At 43.8% G+C, this 23,733-nt stretch overlaps 1 protein-coding gene across 2 annotated transcripts in view; it reads right to left on the bottom strand.

Annotated features, from left to right (window-relative positions):
• The window catches only part of PIK3AP1 (phosphoinositide-3-kinase adaptor protein 1), a 196,194-nt gene that overhangs the window by 133,924 nt on the left and 38,537 nt on the right, over positions 1-23,733 (bottom strand). For both annotated transcript variants that reach the window (XM_077454361.1, XM_077454360.1), the window contains exon 2: positions 12,812-13,219. In XM_077454361.1, coding sequence (XP_077310487.1) covers positions 12,812-13,219 — 408 coding nt within the window. The remainder of the gene's footprint in view (positions 1-12,811; positions 13,220-23,733) is intronic.

The following is a 23,733-nucleotide window of genomic DNA, read 5'->3' as shown; positions in this document are numbered from 1 at the left end:
GTTAATATTTTTCCCAGCTCTCTCTGTGGGCTACAAAAGACCTCCTAGAAACCACATCTAATAACTGTTAAACGGAACTATATACCTATTTTTCTTGGTTTAAAGTACACTGTAAGTGTGAGACACAGTCTTTCTTTAGTGGCTAATTACAAATTCTTATATTTAGAACCATAACAATATATGAACAAGCAAACATGTGAAAATCACATAGATCAAGGCAATAATACGTCAGAACATATGTTCACTAATGATATAATATACTCAAACTAAATAAAATATGGAAATAATATATAATGCTGGATTGCAGTGTCATCAAATCCTGTGATTAAAGAAAAGCCATTAAGAAAAAACTGTTCTAGAATTAAAATTGCACGTGATATTTATCAACACTTCCTCAAATGCCATATTTACCGGTAGTATTAATATTTCTTTGGGAAACTGTCATCTGTTGACTTGTTTTATTTCACAAGATTTTGAATCATCGTTTTAGCACAAGTTTCTGTATATCAATCACGTTAGTAACATCTCCTGGGATTCATACACAATGTATTACAGAATATACAGTTGATAAGTGATTCTTGGCCTGCAAGGTCAACCAATGTTTGCTATTGGTCATAGAAGACTTAGGTGAGAAGAGTGTTGGAAGACATGGAATTTGGCAGGCAACCTTTAGGTGACCACCTGCGATAGCTCAAAGTAACCCGTTCCTACACTAATTTTTACAAAAGAGAAACCTCCGCAAAGTTATAAACGTCTCGCCAATCCCTAATCAGTGAGCAGCAATATGTCCATAGAGACCGAGCTATTCAGCCTGTTGGGTATTACCTTCTTGCCTCTGTCACAGTAAATAGGAGGTGAAGCTAGGCTCTTAAGCCTAGCACACACGTTACAATTTTTTTCGTTTAACCCAGTGGGCTAAATGGAAAAAAAAACCTTGCCCCCCACCAGAAAACACCGATCAGCACACACAGTCATTAGCTGCCAGCGCTTCCCTCCTGTCAAAATGGAACTCTGCCTTGTTTACATAGGCAGAGCTCCGTTCTGAGTTTCTGCCCGATGATCAGCGGGTGTTGGCGGACATCGAGTGCCTGGCACCCGCATACTGGCTTCTGCTTTGCATAAACACAGCAGAAGTGGCCCGCCGGCGGTGCATGCTTGCCCCCTGCAGGCGAAAGTGCATGATCACGTATATTTACATAATCCAGCGCAGTCCTGCAGTACATATGCTACAGGGCGGTCAGCAAGAAAACAGCATGTCACATGCGGAGCAGAATGCAAACCATTTACAGTAAGTGAATGGGACCACACCAGAACCACCCTGCAACCATTTTTAATGCACACAGTGGTGCCGCATTTACGAGGTTAAATCAGACGTTGAGGAGGCAGCAAACAGCCTCTTTATCACTTGTAAAATGCCTCTGAAAAGCAATCGGTGGTGGCAATGGCTGGCACATGTATAACCGATCCCTGAAGGGTTCAAGTATGATGGTACCCCTATGTTTACATGCTTTGGGAATAGAAAGGTTCATTTTCAGATATTAAACAGTGTAAACATGACAACTTCTCTAAGGGTAAAATTAACGAAACTGGGAGTTTTACCTGAAGCCACCTGTGGGACAGGAAGTGAGAATGTTGAGGCCACAAAAGAAAACAAATAGCAAAGTGGCCCCATGGGATTGTCATCTCTATTAACCATTATCTTTTAAATAAATGATATTCCTAATAGAGGACTATGCCGTTTCTCTGGGAAGATTTTGCTGGTTCTTTTTGGTTTATGTTTCAGGATTCAAGCTGGATTGGTGACAAAACTTTTGGTGGGAAATCAGCTGACCAGTGAATGAATTCTTTTTGTATATACACCCCGAGTCAGCAGTTACCTCAGGACTGTCATCTGGACTCACCTCTGGATTATCCCCAGCCTTACTTTTGGATCTTTTGACCTGCTTTCCCGCTCACCCTCCCCTTTGCAATATTTTTCCCTGTCATGGTCAATCTTTACGAGGTAATATTGTCTACTTTGTGGGTGGTTCGTAAATTGTTATTTGGTTGGTGTAAAATATTGCTGCTTGAGTCTTGGTGACATGCTAGTCTGTTAACCACTTGATCTCTGGTTTTAGCCCCTTCGTGACCAGGACACTTTTTGCTATACAGAACTGTGCTACTTTAACTGGAAATTACTCGGTCATGCAACACTATATGCAAATTAGATTTATATATTTTTTTTCACACAAAAAGAGCTTTCTTTTGAAGGTATTTAACCACCACTGGGTTTTTTGTTTAAATTTTTTACTATATAAATGAAAAAAATACAGAAAAAAATAAAATTTTGCAAATAATTTTTCTTCATAAATCTAGGTCAAAATGTATTCTGCTACATTTCTTTGGTGAAAATAACCAAAATTAATGTAGATTATTTAGTGCTTATTATTATTGTATGAAAGTTATAGAGTCTACAAACTATTGTATGGTATTTGAAAGATCTAATTTCTTAAGGCTCTAAAATGTCAGGACAGTAGAAATACCCCCAAAAAGACCCCTTTTGGACAGTAGACAGTCTAAGGTGTTTAGTAGGAGGCATGGTGAGTTTTTTAAAGTTGTAATTTTTTTTGTCAATTTTTTGGAAAATGAAGAAATGAAAACCTTTTATTTTAGTTTATTTTTTACTTACTGTCACCAGTGCAGTACAGCATTATCATATGGCTGGTGTGGCAGTTATCAGGGATACTGACTGGTGACAGTATGTAAACAATAAAATAAAATTAACACTGTACTACTCGGCGGTGATCAGGGATTACATTTTTTTACACTTTTGTTGCTTATAACAGTGATCTAGTTTTAACTGAATAGTTTTAACAGTCATTAATGGCTTTCATTCAAGACAGCTTACTTACTATTGTGATCTGTGATTGGCTACAGATAATCTCAAATGGTACAGGGTGCCAGGTACCATGTTATAGCTGTGGGACAATCACAACATCAAACGAAGAAATGAAGAATTGAAAACCTTTTATTTTTCATTCTGTCACCAGTACAGTACATCATCATGATATGACTGGTGTGGAAGTGATCAGGGATACTGACTGGTGACAGTATGTAAAAATTAAAATCAAATTAACACTGTACTGCTCAGGGGGGTGATCAGGGATTTATTTTTTTAAATTGTTGTTGCTTATAACAGTGATGATCTAGTTTTAACGGAGTATTTTTATGTCTTTCATTCATGACAGCTTACTTACTATTGCGATCTGTGATTGGCTACAGCTAATCTCACATGGTAAAAGGTGTCAGGTACCATGTGGTAGCTGCGGGCCTATCCCTCCTGCTTCACCGATCATCCCCGGCTGTTCCCTGTATCTTCCGCCACCCTCGTCCCCCTCAGCTGGCTTCTCTCCTCTCCGCCAGCTGTAGGGATCTGTCAGGATGGCGATCGGAGGAAGGAACCAGTCATTTACCAGCCCCTGCCTTTTCTGAATTGGACAAAGTGAGCAAGATCGCTCCTGTGAAAACTGAGCAGAGTAACCTCTATGTTAACTCTGCTCAGTCTATGAATGGAAAGGAGCCTCTGTCTTCTGTCCATTCATCTTCAATGCTGAGAAAGGGACTGGGGAATCAATGTCCTCAGTCCCTTTTCCTGTCTCAAAGAGGAGATTTCAGGGGTCTGATTAGACCCCTGATATCTCACCAAAGCCCCCCCCCCCTTCCCCCACAGGGTTGATTAAAAAAAAATACAAAAATATTTAAAAAAAATAAAATTATAAACAAAAATTATAAAAAATTACATTATAAAAACAAAACAAACAAAAAAATACGGACACCACCCCTCTGCCCTACCAACACTGTCCACTGCCCCAACCCCTCCCCCCAAAAAGCACTGTAAATAAAAAAAATATATTTTAATTGTAAAAAAACAACATGTAAAAATAAAAACTACTGACACCATGCACTGCCCTACTGACACCATCACCACCACATACCTGAAATAAGTTTTTGCAGGTTGGAATACAGTGGTCACAACTGAATTATAATACAATAAAGCGCTGACTGACAGCACTTCCGTGCCCATTCATTTCAGGTTTCAAAGGTGTGGCCCATTGTTTTTTGAAAACCCAGTAATGCTCTACTGAGCAAGTAAGTAAACAGAGTTTGGTATACTAATACAGGCTTTGCAGCCAAGATTCTTAGTTGTCTGCATACCGCAAATGTTATGGGATTACTAATTTTACAATAAATGTAAGATACATAGTATGCAACTAACTCAACCAGATTCTACACTATGCATGTTACGTTTGTTGATAGAAACAGGTTCCCAACACATACAGCTTTACTTCCTAGAGCACACCGTGCAGCAAGGTCTGCTCAAATCACCTACCTTTTAGTAAGTGTAAAATGTACCTGAAAAAAAAAAAAACAGATGTATACACTACCTTACTCCCATCTTTTCCATTGCTGAAATTTCTCTCAAGTAGGCCAGGCCAAGGAGCATCAGCGAGGGTAATGGAGGGGCCTACCAATATGCAAACATGCCTTAATACAATCATAGAAGTGATCAGGGATTCTTCTGGCTTGTCTAAGGCTGGGTTCACACCTATATGAATTGGATGCGGATCCAATTCGCATAGCAGGAGATTGTGACATTGTTCACACATCTCCACAGCGGCTCAGGACAGTTATCTGTACTCACCTATTTTCAGCCTTACGTTTGGATCTTTTGATCTGCTTGCACAGGAGCCCTGTGTGTCTTTTGGTCCATTTCGGGTCCGATTGCAGGCCAAAATTCGGGCTGAAATCGGACCTGAAATGGTGCATGGAGACGCACCGGACTTCTGCTGTGAGCTACATGCAGCTTAGATGTGAACCCAGCCTTAAAAAGATTTTGACACAGCAATTCTAAACTTTAATCAGCCTAACCATTTATCTGTATAGATCCTTTTGTTGAAAGAGAGGGTTGTTATTAGCATGGGCATCTGCAGGTAGGGACAAGGGGGGTCAAGTGCCCTCCCCTGAAATCAGGGATCTGATGTTAAATTCAGCACAGTTGCATTGCTATCGGGGTGCGGGCAGCCCGGTCCTGGGTGCTACATGCCAGTGGGGTGACACCTTTAAGGTGCTGTCAAGCCCCCCCATCAGTGTAGTGTGACTTCGGGCTCTTTTCCCTGCTCAGTCTAGAAGAGAACTCGGTGGCGCTCTGACAGGGGAAAGGCGAGCTGCAGGCTATCAGAGCTTCCCCCCCCCCCCTTTTTTTTTTGTCAGGGAGAAGAGATGGCAGCTCTCACCAGGTTCCCCATCCAGCTTCCTGCCCGTTCCGTTCCTTCCCTATTGACCATAACTGAGGGCCAATCAAAGGAGACTAGGAGAAGAGAGCATCATGGAACATGTAGTCCCAAAGATTGAGGGCCCCATTTTCCATAGGGAGGAGGCTACAGCTCTATCAAGAGAGAGATTGAGACACTGCAGCCTGGAAAAAAGCTGAGGGAGAGAGCGCTACAGGGCAAAGAATGATGAGTGTGCTGGGCGGAAGCCAGAGAGAGAGCCACACTGCCCAGCACCACCAGAGAGAGCCAGCAGAGAGAGAAAGACTGAGCCACTACCTGTTTGTACCTGTTTATCTGCTGTCATTTGTTCTCTACACACCTTCAAAGAGCAGAATTAATAAAGCTTGTCTGAGCTTACCAAAAACAGGAGGTGAGGAGCTCAAATTACACACCACAGAGCTTGGTGAAAAAAGCTCTGAAAGCTGATTGGATGAGAGGGACACACTTCCCTTCATTCAGGAATAGGGCTGAGGCTGTCAGTCACAGACTGTGTGCTGGAGATTGCTTCCTGTCCTGTTTTATTCTTTTGGTGTCAGGAAAACTTGTCAGACGTGATTCATGCAGATAGCAGAGCAAGGAGGTGGTAGACAAAAATTACACTTGTGCTCTTAATTGAGACCAGTACACATTATAGAGGGATATACTTTGCTCATATTTAATGTATAATGTTTACAACCACTTTAATTAACTAAAAATGTCCCATTACATATGTTTTTCTACACACAGCCCACCTTACAGAAGAACTTTAGGAGTAATTGTGGAGTGCAATGGTCAGGAGTATGAAATTTAAAACTGAGAGAGGGGAATTTAAAAACACTGGAGCAGACAGAATCTGGAGCAGCTGTGCATGACAACCAATCAGCTACTATCTTCAGCTTGTTCAGCTAAGCTTTAAAAATGAGAGACTGTTTTCTCTGCACAACTACCTTAGCTTCTAGCTGCTCCAGTTTTGATACATTCCCTTAACCACTTCAATACAGGGCACTTAAACACCTTCCTGCCCAGACCAATTTTGAGCTTTCAGCGCTGTCGCACTTTGAATCACAATTGCGCAGTCATGCTACACTGTACCCAAATGAAATATTTATCATTTTTTTCCCACAAATAGAGCTTTCTTTTGGTGGTATTTGATCACCTCTACGGTTTTTATTTTTTGCGCTACAAATAAAAAAATACCGAAAATTTTGAAAAAAAAAATGTTTTTTTTGTTTCAGTTTCAAAACTTTGTAAATAAGTACGTTTTCTCCTTCACTGATGGGCACTGATGGGGCTACACTGATGGGCACTGATAAGGCGGCACTGATGGGCACCAATGATGTGGCACCAATGAAGTGGCACTGATGAGGTGGCATTGATGGACACTGATATGTGGCACTGATAGGTGGCACTGATCGGCACTGATAGGCGGCACTGATGGGCGGCACGGATGGGCACTGATAGGTGGCACAAATTGGCACTGATAGCTGGCACGGATTAGCATGGATGGGCGGCACAGATGGGCATGGATAGGCGGCACAGATGGGCATGGATAGGCGGCACAGATGGGCATGGGTGGGCAGATAGGCGGCACGGATAGGCACTGATAGGTGGCACAGGTGGGCACTGATAGGCGGCACAGGTGGGCACTGATAGGCGGCATTGTATTATGTTATACTGCACTAATGGATGCCAATCAGTGCCAAACAATAATGCATGCCAATCAGTGATGCCCATTGTGGGCACTGATTGGCATCCATTATGGGCACTGATTGGCATCCATTGTGGCACTAACTGGCATCCCTGGTGGTCTAGGGAGGATTACCTTTTGCTGGGCATCCCTGGTGGTCTGGTGGCGTCCCTGGTGGTCCAGTGTGGGCATCCTCGGGGGGGCTGTGCTGATAATCGATCAGCACAGATCCCCCCTGTCAGAGGAGCAGCCGATCGGCTCTCCTCTACTAGCGTCTGACAGACGCAAGTGAGGAAAAGCCGATCACCGGTTCTTCCTATTTACACTGTGATCAGCCGTGATTGGACATGGCTGATCACGTGGTAAAGAGTCTCCATCAGAGACTCTTTACCGAGATCGTAGTTGCCAGGTGTCAGACTGACACCCCGCAACAACGATCGCCGCGATGCGCGCCCCCGGGGGCGCGCAGCGGCTCATAATCCTGATCACGTCATATGACGTCCGATCAGGATTATGCAACCACTTTGCCACCGTCAATTGCCTATAGGGCGGGCGGCAAGTGGTTAAAGAGGAAGTAAACCCTGGTGGGTTTTAATTCCTCTTTATTTCCCTGCAAAAGTAAAGCATAATGGGCTACTATACAGCACATAGTAGCCCATTATGTGTCACTTACCTGAAACCGAAGCATGCGATGTCACTGCTGTCCCCACTAGCAGTGGGCGTCCATCTTCAACCCCTCTTTCTTCCACTCCGACTCTGTAACTGGCCAGAGTCGCGTGATGTCACGGCATAACCCCTATTAGAAAGGGCACAATGTGCCCTTTCTAAAGTGCACATGCGCCATAGACATCAGCAATCAGCCTTTTTGTAAATATCTCCTAGACAGTGGACGTTTAGGAGATATTTCAAGCACCTACAAGTAAGCCCTAATATAGGCTTACCTGTCGGTAAAAGTGGGTGTACAGGGTGTACAACCACTTTAAGTTTCTATAGTGCAAGGGGTCAGAAGTAAATAAAGCACAGACTACTTTAGCCCGTTCTTCCCACTGCAAATTCCCCCCCCCCCCCCAATTAAGCCTATATCCCCCAAAATACAGATCTGACCATTCATCCCTAAATTGCCCCTCCCTGTCTACCCCCGTACGGACCCCCTCCCCCAGCACAACCCCTCAGTACAGTACTGACCCCCCCCCCATCACAAACCCCTCAGTTCAGACTTCCCTCCCAGCACAGACCAACCCTCCAACACAGACTGGCTTTCATAGCACAGACTGACTTCCCCAGCATAGACCTATCCCCAAAGAACAGATTGACCCACCCAGCACAGATCCCTCAGCCCAGATGGACAACCCCAGTGCAAACCCATCAGTACAGACTCCTTCAGGGCACAAAACCCTCAGCACAAATCGACCTACCCCAGTCCCCCCAGTACAGATGGATCACTTCCCCAGCACAACCCCTCAGTATGCGCCCTTCACAAATGTGCTCCAACTGCTGTGGGGCAGTGCTATTTATTAGCACTGCCCTCACTAAACATGGTCGAGGGGGTCAACCAGTGTTGAAGCTTACAATCACCTCACAGCCTCCATTCCCTCTGTTCAGTGGCTAGCTAAACAGCACCACCCCAGCAGAGGCTGACTTCCCCCCAGCACAGGCAAACCCCTACTTAAGCCGTCCAGTCCAGAGGAGCTCTGCCTTCGCCTTGGTCAACATCACAGAAATGATCTCCTGCGATCCTGTTCAAGACTTGCTTTGCTGACATCCCTTCTGGCTCCAGATCCTGCTTGCTGTTCCACTACATTGATCCCTGATGTTTGGCTTGTCTAACTATGTGTTCTGGTTATTGAACTTTGGCTATGATTTGACTACGTTTGTTCTTTTTACTTTTATTTTTAAACAAGTGTGATTTACCTGTACTTCTGTCTCGGCCTGTCTACATGGTTTCTTACACAATCTCCTTGTTGCGTGATCGATGCTGTTCTGCCTAGTTATCCTCATCCTCTTAAAGCGGAGTTCCACCCTAAAGTGGAACTTCCGCTCATGGGAACCCTCCCCCCCTCCGGTGCCACAATTGACACTTTTCAGGGGGGAGGGGGGTACAGATACCTGTATAATACAGGTATCTGCACCCACTTCCGGGCATAGATATCCGCAGAATCTGTGGGTATTTACGCCACTTCCTGCGGGGCCCCCACTGTCTGCTGGGAAACACATGGATCCCAGAGACAGCAGAGACCCTCCTTATTGAGCAGCGCGACTCGTGCATTCTCAGTAGGGAACTGCGGCTTCACTTCCTGATTCCCATACCCAAGATGGCAGTGGCAGCACTCGAGAACCGATTGACAGATGTACACATAGCTGAGATCACATTCCGGTACACACAGCCATGTTCTGCACAAGGTGTACCTGGCTACTGAAGCTGCACTGCTGTTCCAACCAGGGAATTTCACAAGTCAGAACTACAACATAGCAGCCAGCTACACACTGTGCATAATCGTGGCTATGTATAAGGGAAATGAAGACACAGAGCACTGTCAGAGTCATAATTGGACACTGTCACCATGACTTTATCCAATCATGGCTCATTCCCGCCCAACAGTATAAAGGTATTCTTTCAATGAAAGCCATTTTTAGTGTGATTTTGGCGTGGAGAGAGATAGAACAGGGCTCTGTTCAGTGCTATTAGTTAGTGTGTACACTGTGCTATTTTGCTTCAATTGTCAGTGTAAAATATTAGTTTAGTGTCAGTCTAGGGATCGTTTGAGTGTAGTGAGAAGGACCATCATTCCGCTTTGCATAGTGTGCAGCTAAAGTAGGGACAGCTCAGATATTGGGACTGTGTCATTCATACATACATTAGTGTAGAGTAGGGACAGCTCAGATAGTTTCAGTGTAGTGTAGTGCGACCGTGTCAGTAATCTTTACATTAGTGTATAGTTAGAGTAGAGAAAGTTTAGATAGTGTCAGAAATGATCTCCTGCGATCCTGTTCAAGACTTGCTTTGCTGACATCCCTTCTAGCTCCAGATTAGTGACGGTTGAACACTGTCGATTTGATTGCGTTACTGCCAGTTTAACGCCATATAGTTCTGTGTGCATTACTGCCAGTTTAACGCCATTTACTTCTGTGCGCATTACTGCCAGTTTAACGCCAAATAGTTTTGTGTGTGTTGCTGCCAGTTTAACGCCATATAGTTCTGTGTGCGTTACTGCCAGTTTAACACCATAAAGTTCTGTGTGCGTTACTGCCAGTTTAACGCCATATAGTTCTATGTGTGTTACTGCCAGTTTAACGTCATATAGTTCTGTGTGGGTTACGGCCAGTTTAACGCCATAAAGTTCTATGTGCGTTATTTCCAGTTTAACGCCATATAGTTTTGTGTGCATTATTGCCAGTTTAACGCCATATAGTTTTGTGTGTTACTGCAAGTTTAACACCATTTACTTTTGTGTGTGTTACTGCCAGTTTAAGGCCATATAGTTTTATGCGTTACTGCCAGTTTAAGGCCATATAGTTTTGTGTGTGTTACTGCCAGTTTAACGCCATATAGTTCTGTGTGCGTTACTGCCAGTTTAAGGCCATGTAGTTTTGTGTGCGTTACTGGCAGTTTAACGCCATATAGTTCTGTGTGAGTTACTGCCAGTTTAACGCCATATCATTTTGTGTGCGTTACTGCCAGTTTAACGCCATATCGTTTTGTGTGTTACTGCCAGTTTAATGCCATTTACTTCTGTGTGCGTTACTGCAAGTTTAATGTCATATTGTTCTGTGTGCCATTGTACATTTGGCGCATTATATTGCAGTATATTATAGTGTATCCATGGAGTGTGTCTGTGTAGTGTGAACACTCAAATTAAAGTGTACCAAACACCCCCTTACATTGATTAAATTGCATCTACATACAGATTTCCACTTCTTCTCCCAATAATCCTCCAAATAATGTCTAGGAGGACAACAAGGAGAGACAGATGTTCCCTTGGCACTGTAAGGGGGCCAGCAACAAATGTGTCCACAGGCAAAGGTGGACGTGGTGGTCAGTCCTCAGGCAGGGCATAATTTCCTCTGTTTCGTGAGTTTGCCTGTGCTATCCAGCCACAGCATGCAGAGGAGGTTGTGAACTGGCTTACTAAACCTTCCTCATCCTCCTCATCCTCTGCCACGCAAGCAGAGACAAGTGTGCTGCAGTTCCCTGCAGTTGCCAGAGTGGATAAACCTGCCTCCTTGTCCACATCTATTTCTGCCATAGCCCCAACATCAGCCATGGAGAAGTTAGCTGAGTTATTTGACCACAGCATCAGCCACTTGCTCCTTGATGATGCCCAGCTATTACTGGATTCAGATGTTGGTTCTGAGGTTGAGGATGGCAGGAACATGAGCCTAGAGAGAGGGGAGAACACTGGTACACAAATTGGCCTTCATGTTCCCCCAGCCACAGTGTATTGCCAAGTTGTCTCCAGTGGTAATGATGATGATGAAGATGGAGGAGATGGAGATGATGATGATGATGATTATGAGGTCACTGATGCAACTTGGGTGCCAGATAGAGCAGAAGAGGAAACTGAAGGTGAGGTGGAACAACCCCAAGGGGGCCGACATCAAGAAAGAGTAGAGAGCAACCACCCTATTCCATCACATTCTGCAGCTGTTATCTCCCGACCCACTCCCCATAGCTCAGCTGTCTGGGCCTCTTTCAGCACATCTGCAGCTGATCGCACTGTTGCTATCTGCAAACTGTGTCTCAGGCACATCAAACGTGGCAAAAACACCAGCCATTTGGGTACCACATGCTTAACAAGGCATTTTAATGTCCAACCACTCTTCCCACTGGAAAAAGCACCTAAAAGCCACACAAAAGGGGCACAAATCTGTCACTCCTCCTCCTTACCCTCTTCAGTCTGCCCCTGCTATACCGAGTCATTACGGCTTTTTTCCCTATGCCAATGGCTGATCATTAGGGATGCATGCACTGTATTGTCATCATTTGAGGAGGCCCCAAGGATGGTGAGCCATGACAGTGCATTCATCAGTGAAACAATCCCTGTTGTATTTCTGCTGAAGCAGACTCTGCGTGGCATTATGGACAGGGCACTGGAGGCAGAGCAGCAGGAGGAAGAGGAGGACTTCCTTTCCTCTCATGGCCCACTTTATCCAGACACCATCATTCCTATGTCACAGAACACACAGGAGAAGAGGGGGGAGAATGATGAGGAGGAGGATTCTGGCACTTTCATAGGCTTCGAAGAAGAGGAAGACATGTGTCAACCTGTAAGCGATGGCTTTCCAATCCCAGGACCCTTGACAATAGTACATGGCTGGGAGGAGGAAATTTCAGATGCTGTCATACTGAGTGACCCTGAGGAGTCTGCATCTCAAGCCTCAGCAAATTTGAAGTGCATGGGCAACCTCATGCTTCAAAGCCTGTGAAAGGACCCAAGAATACATGGCATAAAGGAGAAGGATGATTACTGGTTGGCAACTTTAGCACAGCTTGCAACCCTGGGTATGTATTTAGGAAACATTGCATCACCAAATTGAGGACATATGCCAGGCATGGCACATGTGTCAACTTTCCCTGTCTAAGGGCGGACAGGAGGTTTGAGCCATTATGGCACACCACCATTCCTGGCTCCAGCTGGTGTGGTGTGAACCACCTCTGGGTCTGTCCCTGCAGAGCTGCAAGAATATCTGCTCCAGTGTGGTTCCTGTCCCCTAAACACACTTTATTTTTTTTAAAAAGAAGCTTTTTTAAACACTTTAAGCTATCTGCGAACCAACATACACAAATAACATAAACACTTAGAAGACCACTGTAAAAGCAGGAGATGCTACTTACCATCTAATATAGTATCCTTAACTCTTAAAACATAGAGTTCTGGTTCATCTTCAGAGGACAGTTGTTTCCAGTGTGGCCAGTCTTGGAATATATTTGTGAAATCCTCTTTGTCCATTACTCCACAAAATAATACAATTATTTTGTGTGGTGGGCTCAAAACTGTCCTCAAGCTCTGCAAGACATCTGGATCATCGAAGTTGCTTTCTAAATCCCCAGAGAGAAGCATAAGAATACATTTGCTATTCTGGAATGTTTTTAGATTTTTGCGTTGAATAGGCTCATTTTCATTGAGTTCATATGAGTCTATAGCAAAGTCCCGGCCTTCAGGATGAGTTTGAAAAAGACTAAAAAGGTATTGGCACCATTCCTTTGCATCGGGTCCATGAAGTATCAGTAAGTCATAAACATCTGTGAAACACAAAGAGGAAAATACAGTGATTTATAACTGGTATAATTTCCGAAAGTGCATTTTGATTCTGGAAAAATCAGTTTGACACATTGTAAAAAGACTGTAACAGAATGCAACTAATAGATATCCTTATTCTGCAAAAATAATTCATACACGTGCACTAATTATTGGCCCTGTAATCTATTTTTCATTAAATTGTTTCTTTGTATGTTTTTTCTGCCCTTTTGTAATGTCCTCAGTGAGCTCCCAAACCTCTACTGTTCCTCCTCATTTCTTCATACCTCTCAACACTTTGAGATGGGAAGGAGGGACACCTATTAGCAAAAGTATGTAGCATAAGATGCACCTCCTGCCGTGCCCACTGAAAGAATTGTACAAAAAAAAATTACTGGTTAAACCAAAGTTCTTTTATTTACCACTACTATTCCTTCATACTGGCTTTTGAAATTTACAAATGCAAATACAAATACAAATACAAATTTACAAATTTAGAGATTGGATGAAAGGTTTAGCACTGAGATACACTCTTTGAAAGATAGAAAATCCATTTTATTTACAACTATGCAGATCAGATCCAAATGAGGGAAACATGAGGAGGAAAGAGGGACAGAGAGACTTTGTCCCAAATCAGGGACATGCCCTCGAAATTAGGGACAGTTGGGACCTATGCTTCTGTTTGTTTGGAACGAGCAGTGCTTTTCAGTTGCAGTCACATTTACAGCTCTATACACACTACAAATCCCATAGTCCATAGCTCATCTCGGTAGCAAGCGAGAGAAGGAGGCTATGTTTCTACATATAATGGAGCCATAAGAATTAATGTAGCCATACTCTAACAGGAAGTCAGATCATAGCAGCAGAAAACATGAATTTGGAGAAACTGAGATCAATAGAAGGTGCTTTTTGATTTAAGAATACGTACTTGAATATATTTTTTAAAACCATTTAGTGTCACTTCATTAAGAAAGTGCTAAAATGTACAGTAACCTATTTCACATCAGTTGACCTGTGATTAGTTGGTTATTGGGTACTGCATGTTACTGCACTTTGATCTTACTAAACAGAAAGACTTTCGAAGTGCTGGGTACAATGCAGAACGCACATACAGTAGAAATGATTTCTGTGTTTGCATGCTTTCATCACTTTTTCACTTTTATATGAATTACTATTACTGAATCTAAAATCACCAATGTGGCCACATAGCTGACTGTCAAAATCTTCTGAGCCAGATTCACGCATATGCTGTGTGCTCTCAATTCCTCCCCTGGAGCATAGAGTACAAACTCCACATAAGTCTGAAGGAACAGAGGAGTGTTATATCACCCTGGCCTGTTCACAGGTTTCTTTTAAGGTCATTCACCCCTATCAGATCCTCCTGTGTGATATTCGCGGCCCTGCTTGCTTGGAAAGCCTAAGGGGACTGGTTTATCATCACTGTAATGTATGGGAGTTGGCTGTATGCAAAATAAAAGATCCGTATATACACGTTCATACACATTTACCAAAATGACTCAGTGTGCCTGATTTTGAGCAATGGGTCGCACAAGGGGTCATATATCTCTCTCAATCATACACTACCTGTGGAATTTGGTCATTTCAAGAACTTAAAATTAAATTTGAACTACCTAACTATGCTCTTACCTCCAGCTCTGCCATTCTCTACGCACGTAATTTGGGTACACTATCCTTATACCCAATAGACATACTTTTGGGTACTGACTCTAAAAAACCGATGACCTTTTATAATTGCCTGCTTCAACCGCAGTGACTGACTTAGCCTTCCAGCTGAAAAGTCTTTGGGTGGCAGACATGGGGGAACTGGAGGATGAAGATTGGGAGGATGTCCTGCAATCTTGTAAGTTAGTTTCTCCAAAACTTTCAGACCGACTCACTCATTTATATATTTTGCACAGGGCCTATTTAACTCTTCTCCGTTTATCTAGGTACCGTCGAGAGCACAACCCTTTGTGTCCTAGGTGTGGGGTATCTAGCGGCTCTTTTTACCAAATACTATGGTCCTGTCCAGTCATTCAGGGCTACTGGCTACAGGTGGTCCAGTTCCTGCATAATCGCATCGGCTCCCCGTTAACCCTTGCTCTAAGCAATGGGTTTACTCCCTGGCCAGGATAGTGATAAATACAGTATCTTCACACTTTCCTACAGGAATCACTATTTGTTGCTAGAATGGTGATTGCTAAGGCGTGGCTCAGGGCTTTACCAGTTACCACCAACAGTTCAGGAATGGATTGTGGCTGTCAATCTAACAATCATTTACATTCACAGGAAGTGCCCAGCTAAATATTCTATAATTTGGGGCAGATGGCTAGACCAAGCTTCTATCTGCGTGTGTTGACAATGAGTCTGTAAATGTGTGAATTTTAATCAAATTACCCAATTGCTTTCTCTATTGAACGTACACAACATGTATTATCTATTCCTCATGGATGTCTTATATAATCCTGCTTGTATACATGTCACTGTATAATTGGGGAAATTCTTCACTTTTTTTAGTATTCACCACATCACTGAATCTCCACACTGGAAATCCTTTTCAGTTTTTTTCTATTTCCCTTTTTCAACCTTTGGGATGTTGCTCGTGGGTACCTCTTTTCTTTGTGTGGGTTTATCTGTCCTGTACTGTTATGTTCTGGTGTTTCTTTTATTGCTCCTTGTTTTGTACTCCTATAACTTTCAATAAAGAGCTTGTTTGATTAAAAAAAAGACTGAATGAACAGTGCACATAACATATGCAGGCTCAGCTCAGTTTTTGACAACCTGCGACCTTGTGAATAATATATTTGATTGGATTGGGACATGTGAATAGAAGATTGGTAGGGGTAAGCTGGGGATGGGCAAACTAAAATATAAGTGTAACTATGTCAAAGATGCAGTTGGATTTAAAGAAAAAGAAATAAGATGTCACTATAAAAACAAAGGTGTGATAATAATGATGATAACAATATGACACCAAAACATTAAAGCGATTGTAAGATGTGTAGCTTTATACATCTCAATACTTGCCTGCTCTGTGCAACAGAATTGCACAGAGCAGCGCTAAACCTCCTCATTTCGAGTTCCCCACTGGTGCTTTTGGCTCCTCCTCTCTGTCCAGTGCCCCCACAGGAAGCCACTTCTCATTGGGGCACTCGTACGTGCTCGCTCCCGAGTCCTGCTGCTGCATCCATTGACACAGACAGCAGGACTCTGCCCTGCCTCCTGCTCCCTCATCACTGGCTTTGATTGACAGCATTGGGGCCATTGGCTCCTGGTGCCTTAGCAAAGCCAGTGAGACCAGGAAGGGGGGAGAGAGGGCTGCTGCAGACGTGCACATCGCTGGATTGAATGAGGGCTCAGGTAAGTATAAGGGGGGGACAACATTTGATGCCTAAACATTTTTTACCTTAATGCAAGGAATGAAGAACTTTAGAACTACGTTAACGCCTTCCTACCTAAACTTTTTTCTAACATTTGTTGCTTATAAGTTAAAATCCATATTTTTTGCTAGAAAATTACTCTGAACCCCCAAACACGATATATATTTTTTTGCAGAGACCCTAGAGAATAAAATGGCAATCATTGAAATATTTTATGTCTCACAATATTTGCGCAGCGGCCTTTCAAGTGCAATTTTTTGGGAAAAAATACACTTTCATAAATAAAATAAAAAAAACAAACAGTAAAGTTAGCCCAATGCTTTTGTATAATATTAAAGATGATGTTACACCGAGTAACTAGATACCTAACATGTCATGCTCATGTCACGTGGCTTAAAAATCTCCATAGGCAAATCTTTAAAAGGTTTTACAGGTTACTAGTTTAGAGTTACAGAGCAGGTATTGTGCTAGAATTATTGCTCTCGCTCTAATGATCGCCGCGATACCTCACATGTGTGGTTTGAACACTGTTTACACTGGCGGTCGTGACTTATGTATTGCGTTCACTTCTGCTTATTGTTACACTGTACCTTTGAAATTACCTTGATCATTTTTATTGCTATCAGACAGTATCACTATGTGTCTGACAGTAATAGGCAGTGACAGGTACTCTTTATGGAGGGATCAGGGGTCTATAAGACCCCAAATTCCTGCTTTGCACTTAAAAGTATTCAAAATGCCAAGTTTGGCTATTTTGAATATTGTAATTTTTTAAAATTTGGCGCCTTTAAGTCTTCTGTAAACCGGAAGCGATGTCATGGCATCGCTTCCGGGTTACTAGATCCGGCTTTGTTCGGGTCTCCGACCAGCTGGTGGACATGACGGCTGGTTGCTTGGGCCTCCTGGTGGGACAAGAGAGCCCGGGTGAGCCACGTGAAGGCGGCAGGAGGCGGGGGACACCCCCTCCTGCTGCTTGGGATAACAGCCGAGCGTCTTCTTAGGTTGTTATCCCAAGAAAGCCAACCATCAGCTAAGTCTCTAAACAATGGTAGCAGGGTGATGCGTGCAGCTGCAGGCAGTACCTCGTACAACCCCTTCAATTTGAGGCTGCATATTTGCACACAGTCTACGGGAAGGGGTTAATCTGATATGTCAATTGATAATTCTAGATTGTAAGCTCTAACGAGCAGGGCCCTCTGATCCCTCCTGTATTGATTTGTATTGTAAGTGTACTGTCTGCCCTCATATTGTAAAGCGCTGCACAAACTGTTGGCGCTATATAAATCCTGAATAATAATAATAATAATGCTCAGTGAATTGTTTAATCACTTGAAGACCTTGAAAGTACAAGCTTCTACCTGGAGGGCTTCAGGTAAAGTATAAGCAGAGGCGGCACTAGGCTCTGTGAGGCCTAAGGCAAAACTTAGACATGAGGCCCCACTCACACCCATAATGGGAAAAAACAATTCAAGCGGTAAAAAATAACATTGCTACTGACTTCCCTCCTTTTCTCTCCCGCTGAATGCTGTGGGGCTTCTTCAGGATGGAGGGTGGGAAAGGGGGCTGGTAAATATGTAATTTACCAGCCCCTACCCTTTCTAAATGAACACAGTAAGTGATCGGTACTGATCACTCACTGTGTTCATTCATAACTGAAGCATAGTAAACTGTGTGCAGCTGAGGCTATAGTGAAAGGGACTAGGGAATGTGTTTCCTCAGTCCCTTTCTCTGTCTGAAAAGTGAGACCCCTGATATCATCAAAGATTCCAAAAACTCTCCCTAAAAATGTAAAAAAAATATAAAACAATTGTGAAAGCCATGCCCATATGTAACATAATTTAGCCACACTCATTGTTTTTTGTGGTGTGCTGTGTATGCCGCAGGTCACCGTCTCCCTAATAGTAGCCCCAGTACACTACTTTGCCCATGATGCTTTTATAATGGCACTGTACAATGGTAGTAAACATGTGTAGGATAGAAAAGTGGAAGGTATGACAGAGCATAGTATGTGCATGCGAAGGGTGCATAGTCTATGGAGGTGGGTAGTATGTACATGAGAGAGGTGCATAGTTTATGGAGGTGGGTAGCATGTATATAAGGGGGGTGTGTAGTGTATGTAGGTGGGTAGAATGTATATGAGATAGGTGCAGAGTGTATGGAGGGGGTATTATGTACATGAGAGGGGTGCAGAGTGTACAGTGGAGGGTAGTAAGTATATGAGAGGGGTGCAGAGTGTATGGAGGTGGGTAGTATGTACATAAGAGTGGTGCAGAGTGTATCGAGACCAGTAGTATGTACATGAGAGGGGTGTGGAATGTATGGCGATGGGAGGTATGTACATAAGAGGGGTATAGAGTGTATGGAGGTGGGTAGTATGTACATGAGAGGGGTGCAGAGTATATGGAGGTGGGTAGTATGTACACGAGAGGGGTGTAGAGTGTATGGAGGTGGGTAGTATGACATGAGAGGGGTTCAGAATGTAAGGAGGTGGGTAGTATGGAGCAGGTTAGGGTAATATAGGGCAGTTTGGGTGGTATAGGGAAGGATGGGGTGGTATAGGGCAGGTTAGGGTAATATAGGGCAGTTTGGGGTTGTTTAGGGCAGGTTGGATGGTATAGGGCAGGTTGGGTGGTATAGGGCAGATTAGGGTAATATAGGGCAGATCAGGGTAATATAGGGCATTTTGGGGTGGTATAGGGCAGGATGGGGTGGTATAGCGCAGGTTAGGGTGATATAGGGCAGGTTGGGGTGGTATAGGGCAGGTTAGGGTGGTATAGGGCAGTTTAGGGTAATATATGGCAGGTTGGGGTGGTATAGGGCAGGTTGGAGTGATATAAGGCAGGTTAGGGTAATATAGGGCAGGTAAGGGTAATAGGGCAGTTTGGGGTGGTATAGGGCAGGTTAGAGTGATATGGTTCAGGTCGGGGTGACACAGGGCAGGTTGGGGTGATATAGTACAGGTTGGGGGATATAGGGCAGGTTAGGGTATTATAGGGCAGTTCGGAGTGTATAGGGCAGGTTAGAGTGGTATATTGACAGGTTAGGAGGCTGCACACTCCCCAGCAGAACGAACTTCTACATGTGCATGCATTCCACCTGGCAGGTTCAGCAGCGGCCGGCAGCTCCGCCTCCACCTCCATTATTTGTCTGCAGACAGCACTGGAGAAGGATGGGGCACTGGAGAGTACCGAGGGAAGCAGAGGGACAAGAGTGAGACTTCAGGTCAGCACGGTGGTGGTCTTGATATAGCAGCGCTGTATATTAGGGACACTTTACCGGCCTGGCCTGCTAATCTCGCCAGCTGGGGGACAGTGACCAGGGGACATTCCCTCCCACTCCCACACAGATGTTAGGCAAATTAGGCAGCCTTGAAGCCCCTGTGAACACGAGGCCTAAGGCGACCGCCTAATTTTCCTAACTAGAGAGCCGCCTCTGAGTATATGTGAGGGCAGAATAACAAAAATATATTTGCAGCACGTCTGTTAATCCTGCCAGAAATGTGCTTTGCTGCTAATTTCCTGACAACACACTGCCTATGCTGTACTGAAATGGCTGCCTTTGTTGGACTGAAATTGCAAGGAATGGTGTCAGCCTTACCCAGTAATTTGTTAAGCTACAGAATATCTCCTCACCTTCTTATCATCCACAATATGAGGGGGGTGTTTGTGGGAAGAACTGTGTGCTGGGGTTCACGTGGGGGACCTGGAGAGGCGAAGCGATCATGCCTTTGCAGGCTGCTGGAGATATATGCCTAAACCTGGGCTTTGGTGTTAAGGTGGCACTCTCCATTATGAGTGTCAGTTCACCTGAGCAGACATTTAATTAACTCTTGAATACTGTAACGTGGCTCACTCCTTTCCTCGAGTAAACATCACTGTTCCTTAAAACACTTCTTCCATGCAACATTTCTGAGCTGACACAGCATAGCGTGCACTGGACTCCACCAACCCAGCAACCTGTCACCTCATCCCAGTGACACTGATATGCATGTTTAACGCTTTACCTCCATTCCTATATTTGAATTCCAGGAAGACCTATACAATTACTGTCTGACATGTGCTTTAGTACTGCAAAGTATCATTCCATCTTCCGTGAATTCAAGGCTAGGTACCTATGACACCCTGTTCAACAATCGGACCCAAGTTGGGGTACCAATTGCTAGGGGAAGAACCAACCACACTCTCTTTCACTCTCTTTCACTACTAGGGTCTGTCACCTATGCCCCTCCACTTCCTGGCTGGCTGGTTGCTATAATGCACACATAATGCAATGGCACACAACCCCTTGAGGGTTAACATAAAGTTCCATAGGACACTGGTACTGCATCTTCTCCTCACATTGTCCTGGCCCCTGATATGCCCATATTATGTGATACACCATGTCTGCACCCCTTTTTTAAGTATTAACATAACTTCAGACCAGGCAGTTGTCAATAGCAACAAAACTTCTCTTTACTTGTAGAACCTCTTCCATTACAGCCCAGAGTGCATTACTTGTCTTCTCAGACATGGTTCACACTCTCAGCAATTCCCTCTTACTTGTGGTGCCTCCTGGTATCACTTGCCCCATAAATGATCATACTTCAATAATGCAGAAATTCCATAAAGTCCAAGTCCATGTCAATGTCCTGGGAACCCCAACCGGGTTCCCACCAAGGGGAGACCACTTAGGCAAAGTTCAATCACTTAGCGACAGGAGGATTATTTTGAAGAGATGCACCATATTCTAGGTGACACTAAAACATTTATCTCTTTAAGACACTATATTGATTATTTTCTCCAGCCATTGGTTCTTAGTACCACATCATATACGAAACATGTTATTAATGATCTCATAGATATAGAAATAAAAAAGAGCTAATTTCTAGTGATGTGGTATCCATATATACCAACAGCTCCCAGGAGGATGGCATGGAGGCAGTGGGATTCTACTTAGGCTCTATTCACATCAATGCAATCCGGATCGTGGGTGGAATCGCTGCGATTCTGTCCACAATTCCAAATCACTGGTGGAAATGCCGTGATTCTGCCCACAATTCCAAATCGTTGCAAAACGTGGGATGCACTTGCGATCCCCGTTACTTTTAACCACTCATGGACCGCCCGCTGCAGGTTTATGGCAGCTGTTTGAAGGAGGATATCATTGTAATGGCAGCAGCTAGCTGCCATAACCTTGGTATCCTCCTTTTCAGTGGGCGGTCCGTTACAAGATAAAAGTGGTCTCTGCAGTAGATTCTCCGTGAGATCACTTTTATCGGTGGCAGGAGAGAGGCCAACCCTGCTATGATCCGGTGCCCTCCGCTTCGATCCAGAGCCATCAGCAGCGGCGGAGGCGATCGCGTCTTCTTGCTGGCTCAGTATGGAGACGAGTGAGGGGAAGATGGCCCCCTCCCGTCTCCATACAATTGCTGGGCGGAAGTGACGTCAAAACTTTACTTCTGCCTATAGCTCTTAAAGGGCCATTTAAAAAAAAAAATGTCAATTACACATTTTTATTTTTTTTCTATTGCATTTTAGTCTAAATATGAGATCTGAGTCTTTTTTTTGACCCAGATCTTATATTTAAGAGGTCCGTGGATGCTTTTTCTATTACAAGGGATGATTATTACATCCCTTGTAATAGGAATACAAGTGACATTTGTTTTATTTATTTTTTAAAACAGTGTAAAAATAAAATAATAATAAAAAAGGTAAAATAAATAAGAATTTTTTTTTTAACGCGCCCTGTCCCAACAAGCTCGCAAAACAGGCAAAACATTTGTCCGAACACAAGAACACGGTTAAAGTCTATGGGACATGAAAATGGAAAATGCTAATTTTAAAGGCTTATATGCAGGTTATTGCCATAAAAAGTGTTTGGGGACCCAGGTCCTGTCCTAAAGGACATGTATCCATGCAAAAATTTTTTTTAAAAACATCAGTTTTTTCAGGAGCAATGATTTTATTAATGCTTAAAGTGAAACAAAAAAATGAAATATTTCTTTAAATATCGTGCCTGGGCGGTGTCCTTAGTATGCCTGTAAAGTAGCTCATCTTTCCCATGTTTCAACAGTACCACAGCAAAATTTCATTTCTAAAGGCAAAAATGTCATTTAAAACTGCTTGCGGCTGTAATGAATTGTCAGATCAAAGCAATACAGATAAAAATCATAAAAAAAAAGATATGGGTCCCCCCCAGTCCATTTCCAGGCCCTTTGGGTCTGGTATGAATATAAACAGGAACCTCGCACCAAAATTAAAAAAAAAAAATACATGGGTGTCCCCCCAAAATCCATAACAGACCCTTCAGGTCTGGTATGGATTTTAAGGGGAACCCAGAGCCAAGATTAAAAAAAAAATTAGTATATACATCCGCTAGGATAAGGGTTCATGGAATATTGTCTCGATCCATTAAAATCTCAAACGGACATATCAAGGCTGTCCACTATTACCACACTTATACATTCTGACCAGGCACAGACTGGGACAAAAAAAGGCCCAGGCATTTTAGACGGGGCACCCCAATCCCCGAGGGAAGGAGGGGTCGGTCAGAGATGGGGGGGCATTTGCAGGTGTGGTCGGTGATGGGGTATTCTGAGAGACATCCAAATCCAGCAAAGAGGCATCCCCATATAGCAAAGAGATATCCCCACCCGGCAAAGGGACATCCCCAATCAATTAAGGCGACATCTCCAATCCAGCAAAGAGACAGCCCCAGTCCAGCAAGGACACAGCCCCAGTCCAGCAAAGAGACAGCTCCAGTCCAGCAAAGAGACAGCCTCAGACCAGCAAAGAGACACCCCCAGTTTAGCAAAGAGACAGCCTCAGATAAGCAAAGAGACATCCCCAGTCCAGCAAAGAGACATCCCCAGTCCAGCAAAGAGACAACCTCAGACCAACAAAGAGACATCCCCAGTGCAGCACAAAGACAGCCCCAGACCAGCACAGAGACAGCCTCAGACCAGCAAAGAGACATCCCCAGTTCAGCAAAGAGACAACCTCAGATAAGCAAAAAGACATCCCCAGTCCAGCAAAAAGGCAGCCTCAGACCAGCACAGAGACATCCCTAGACCAGCAAAAAGACCAGCAAAGAGACATCCCCAGTCCAGCACACAGACAGCCCCAGACCAGCATAGAGACAGCCTCAGTCCAGCACAGAGA

Source organism: Lithobates pipiens, unplaced genomic scaffold, assembly GCF_037356315.1.
Source record: "Lithobates pipiens isolate NorthernLeopardFrog02 unplaced genomic scaffold, aLitPip1_a1.2 Scaffold_25, whole genome shotgun sequence".
NCBI lineage: Eukaryota > Metazoa > Chordata > Amphibia > Anura > Ranidae > Lithobates > Lithobates pipiens.
The sequence above is the reverse complement of the archived record's forward strand: the minus strand, read 5'-3'. Positions and strand labels throughout refer to the sequence as shown.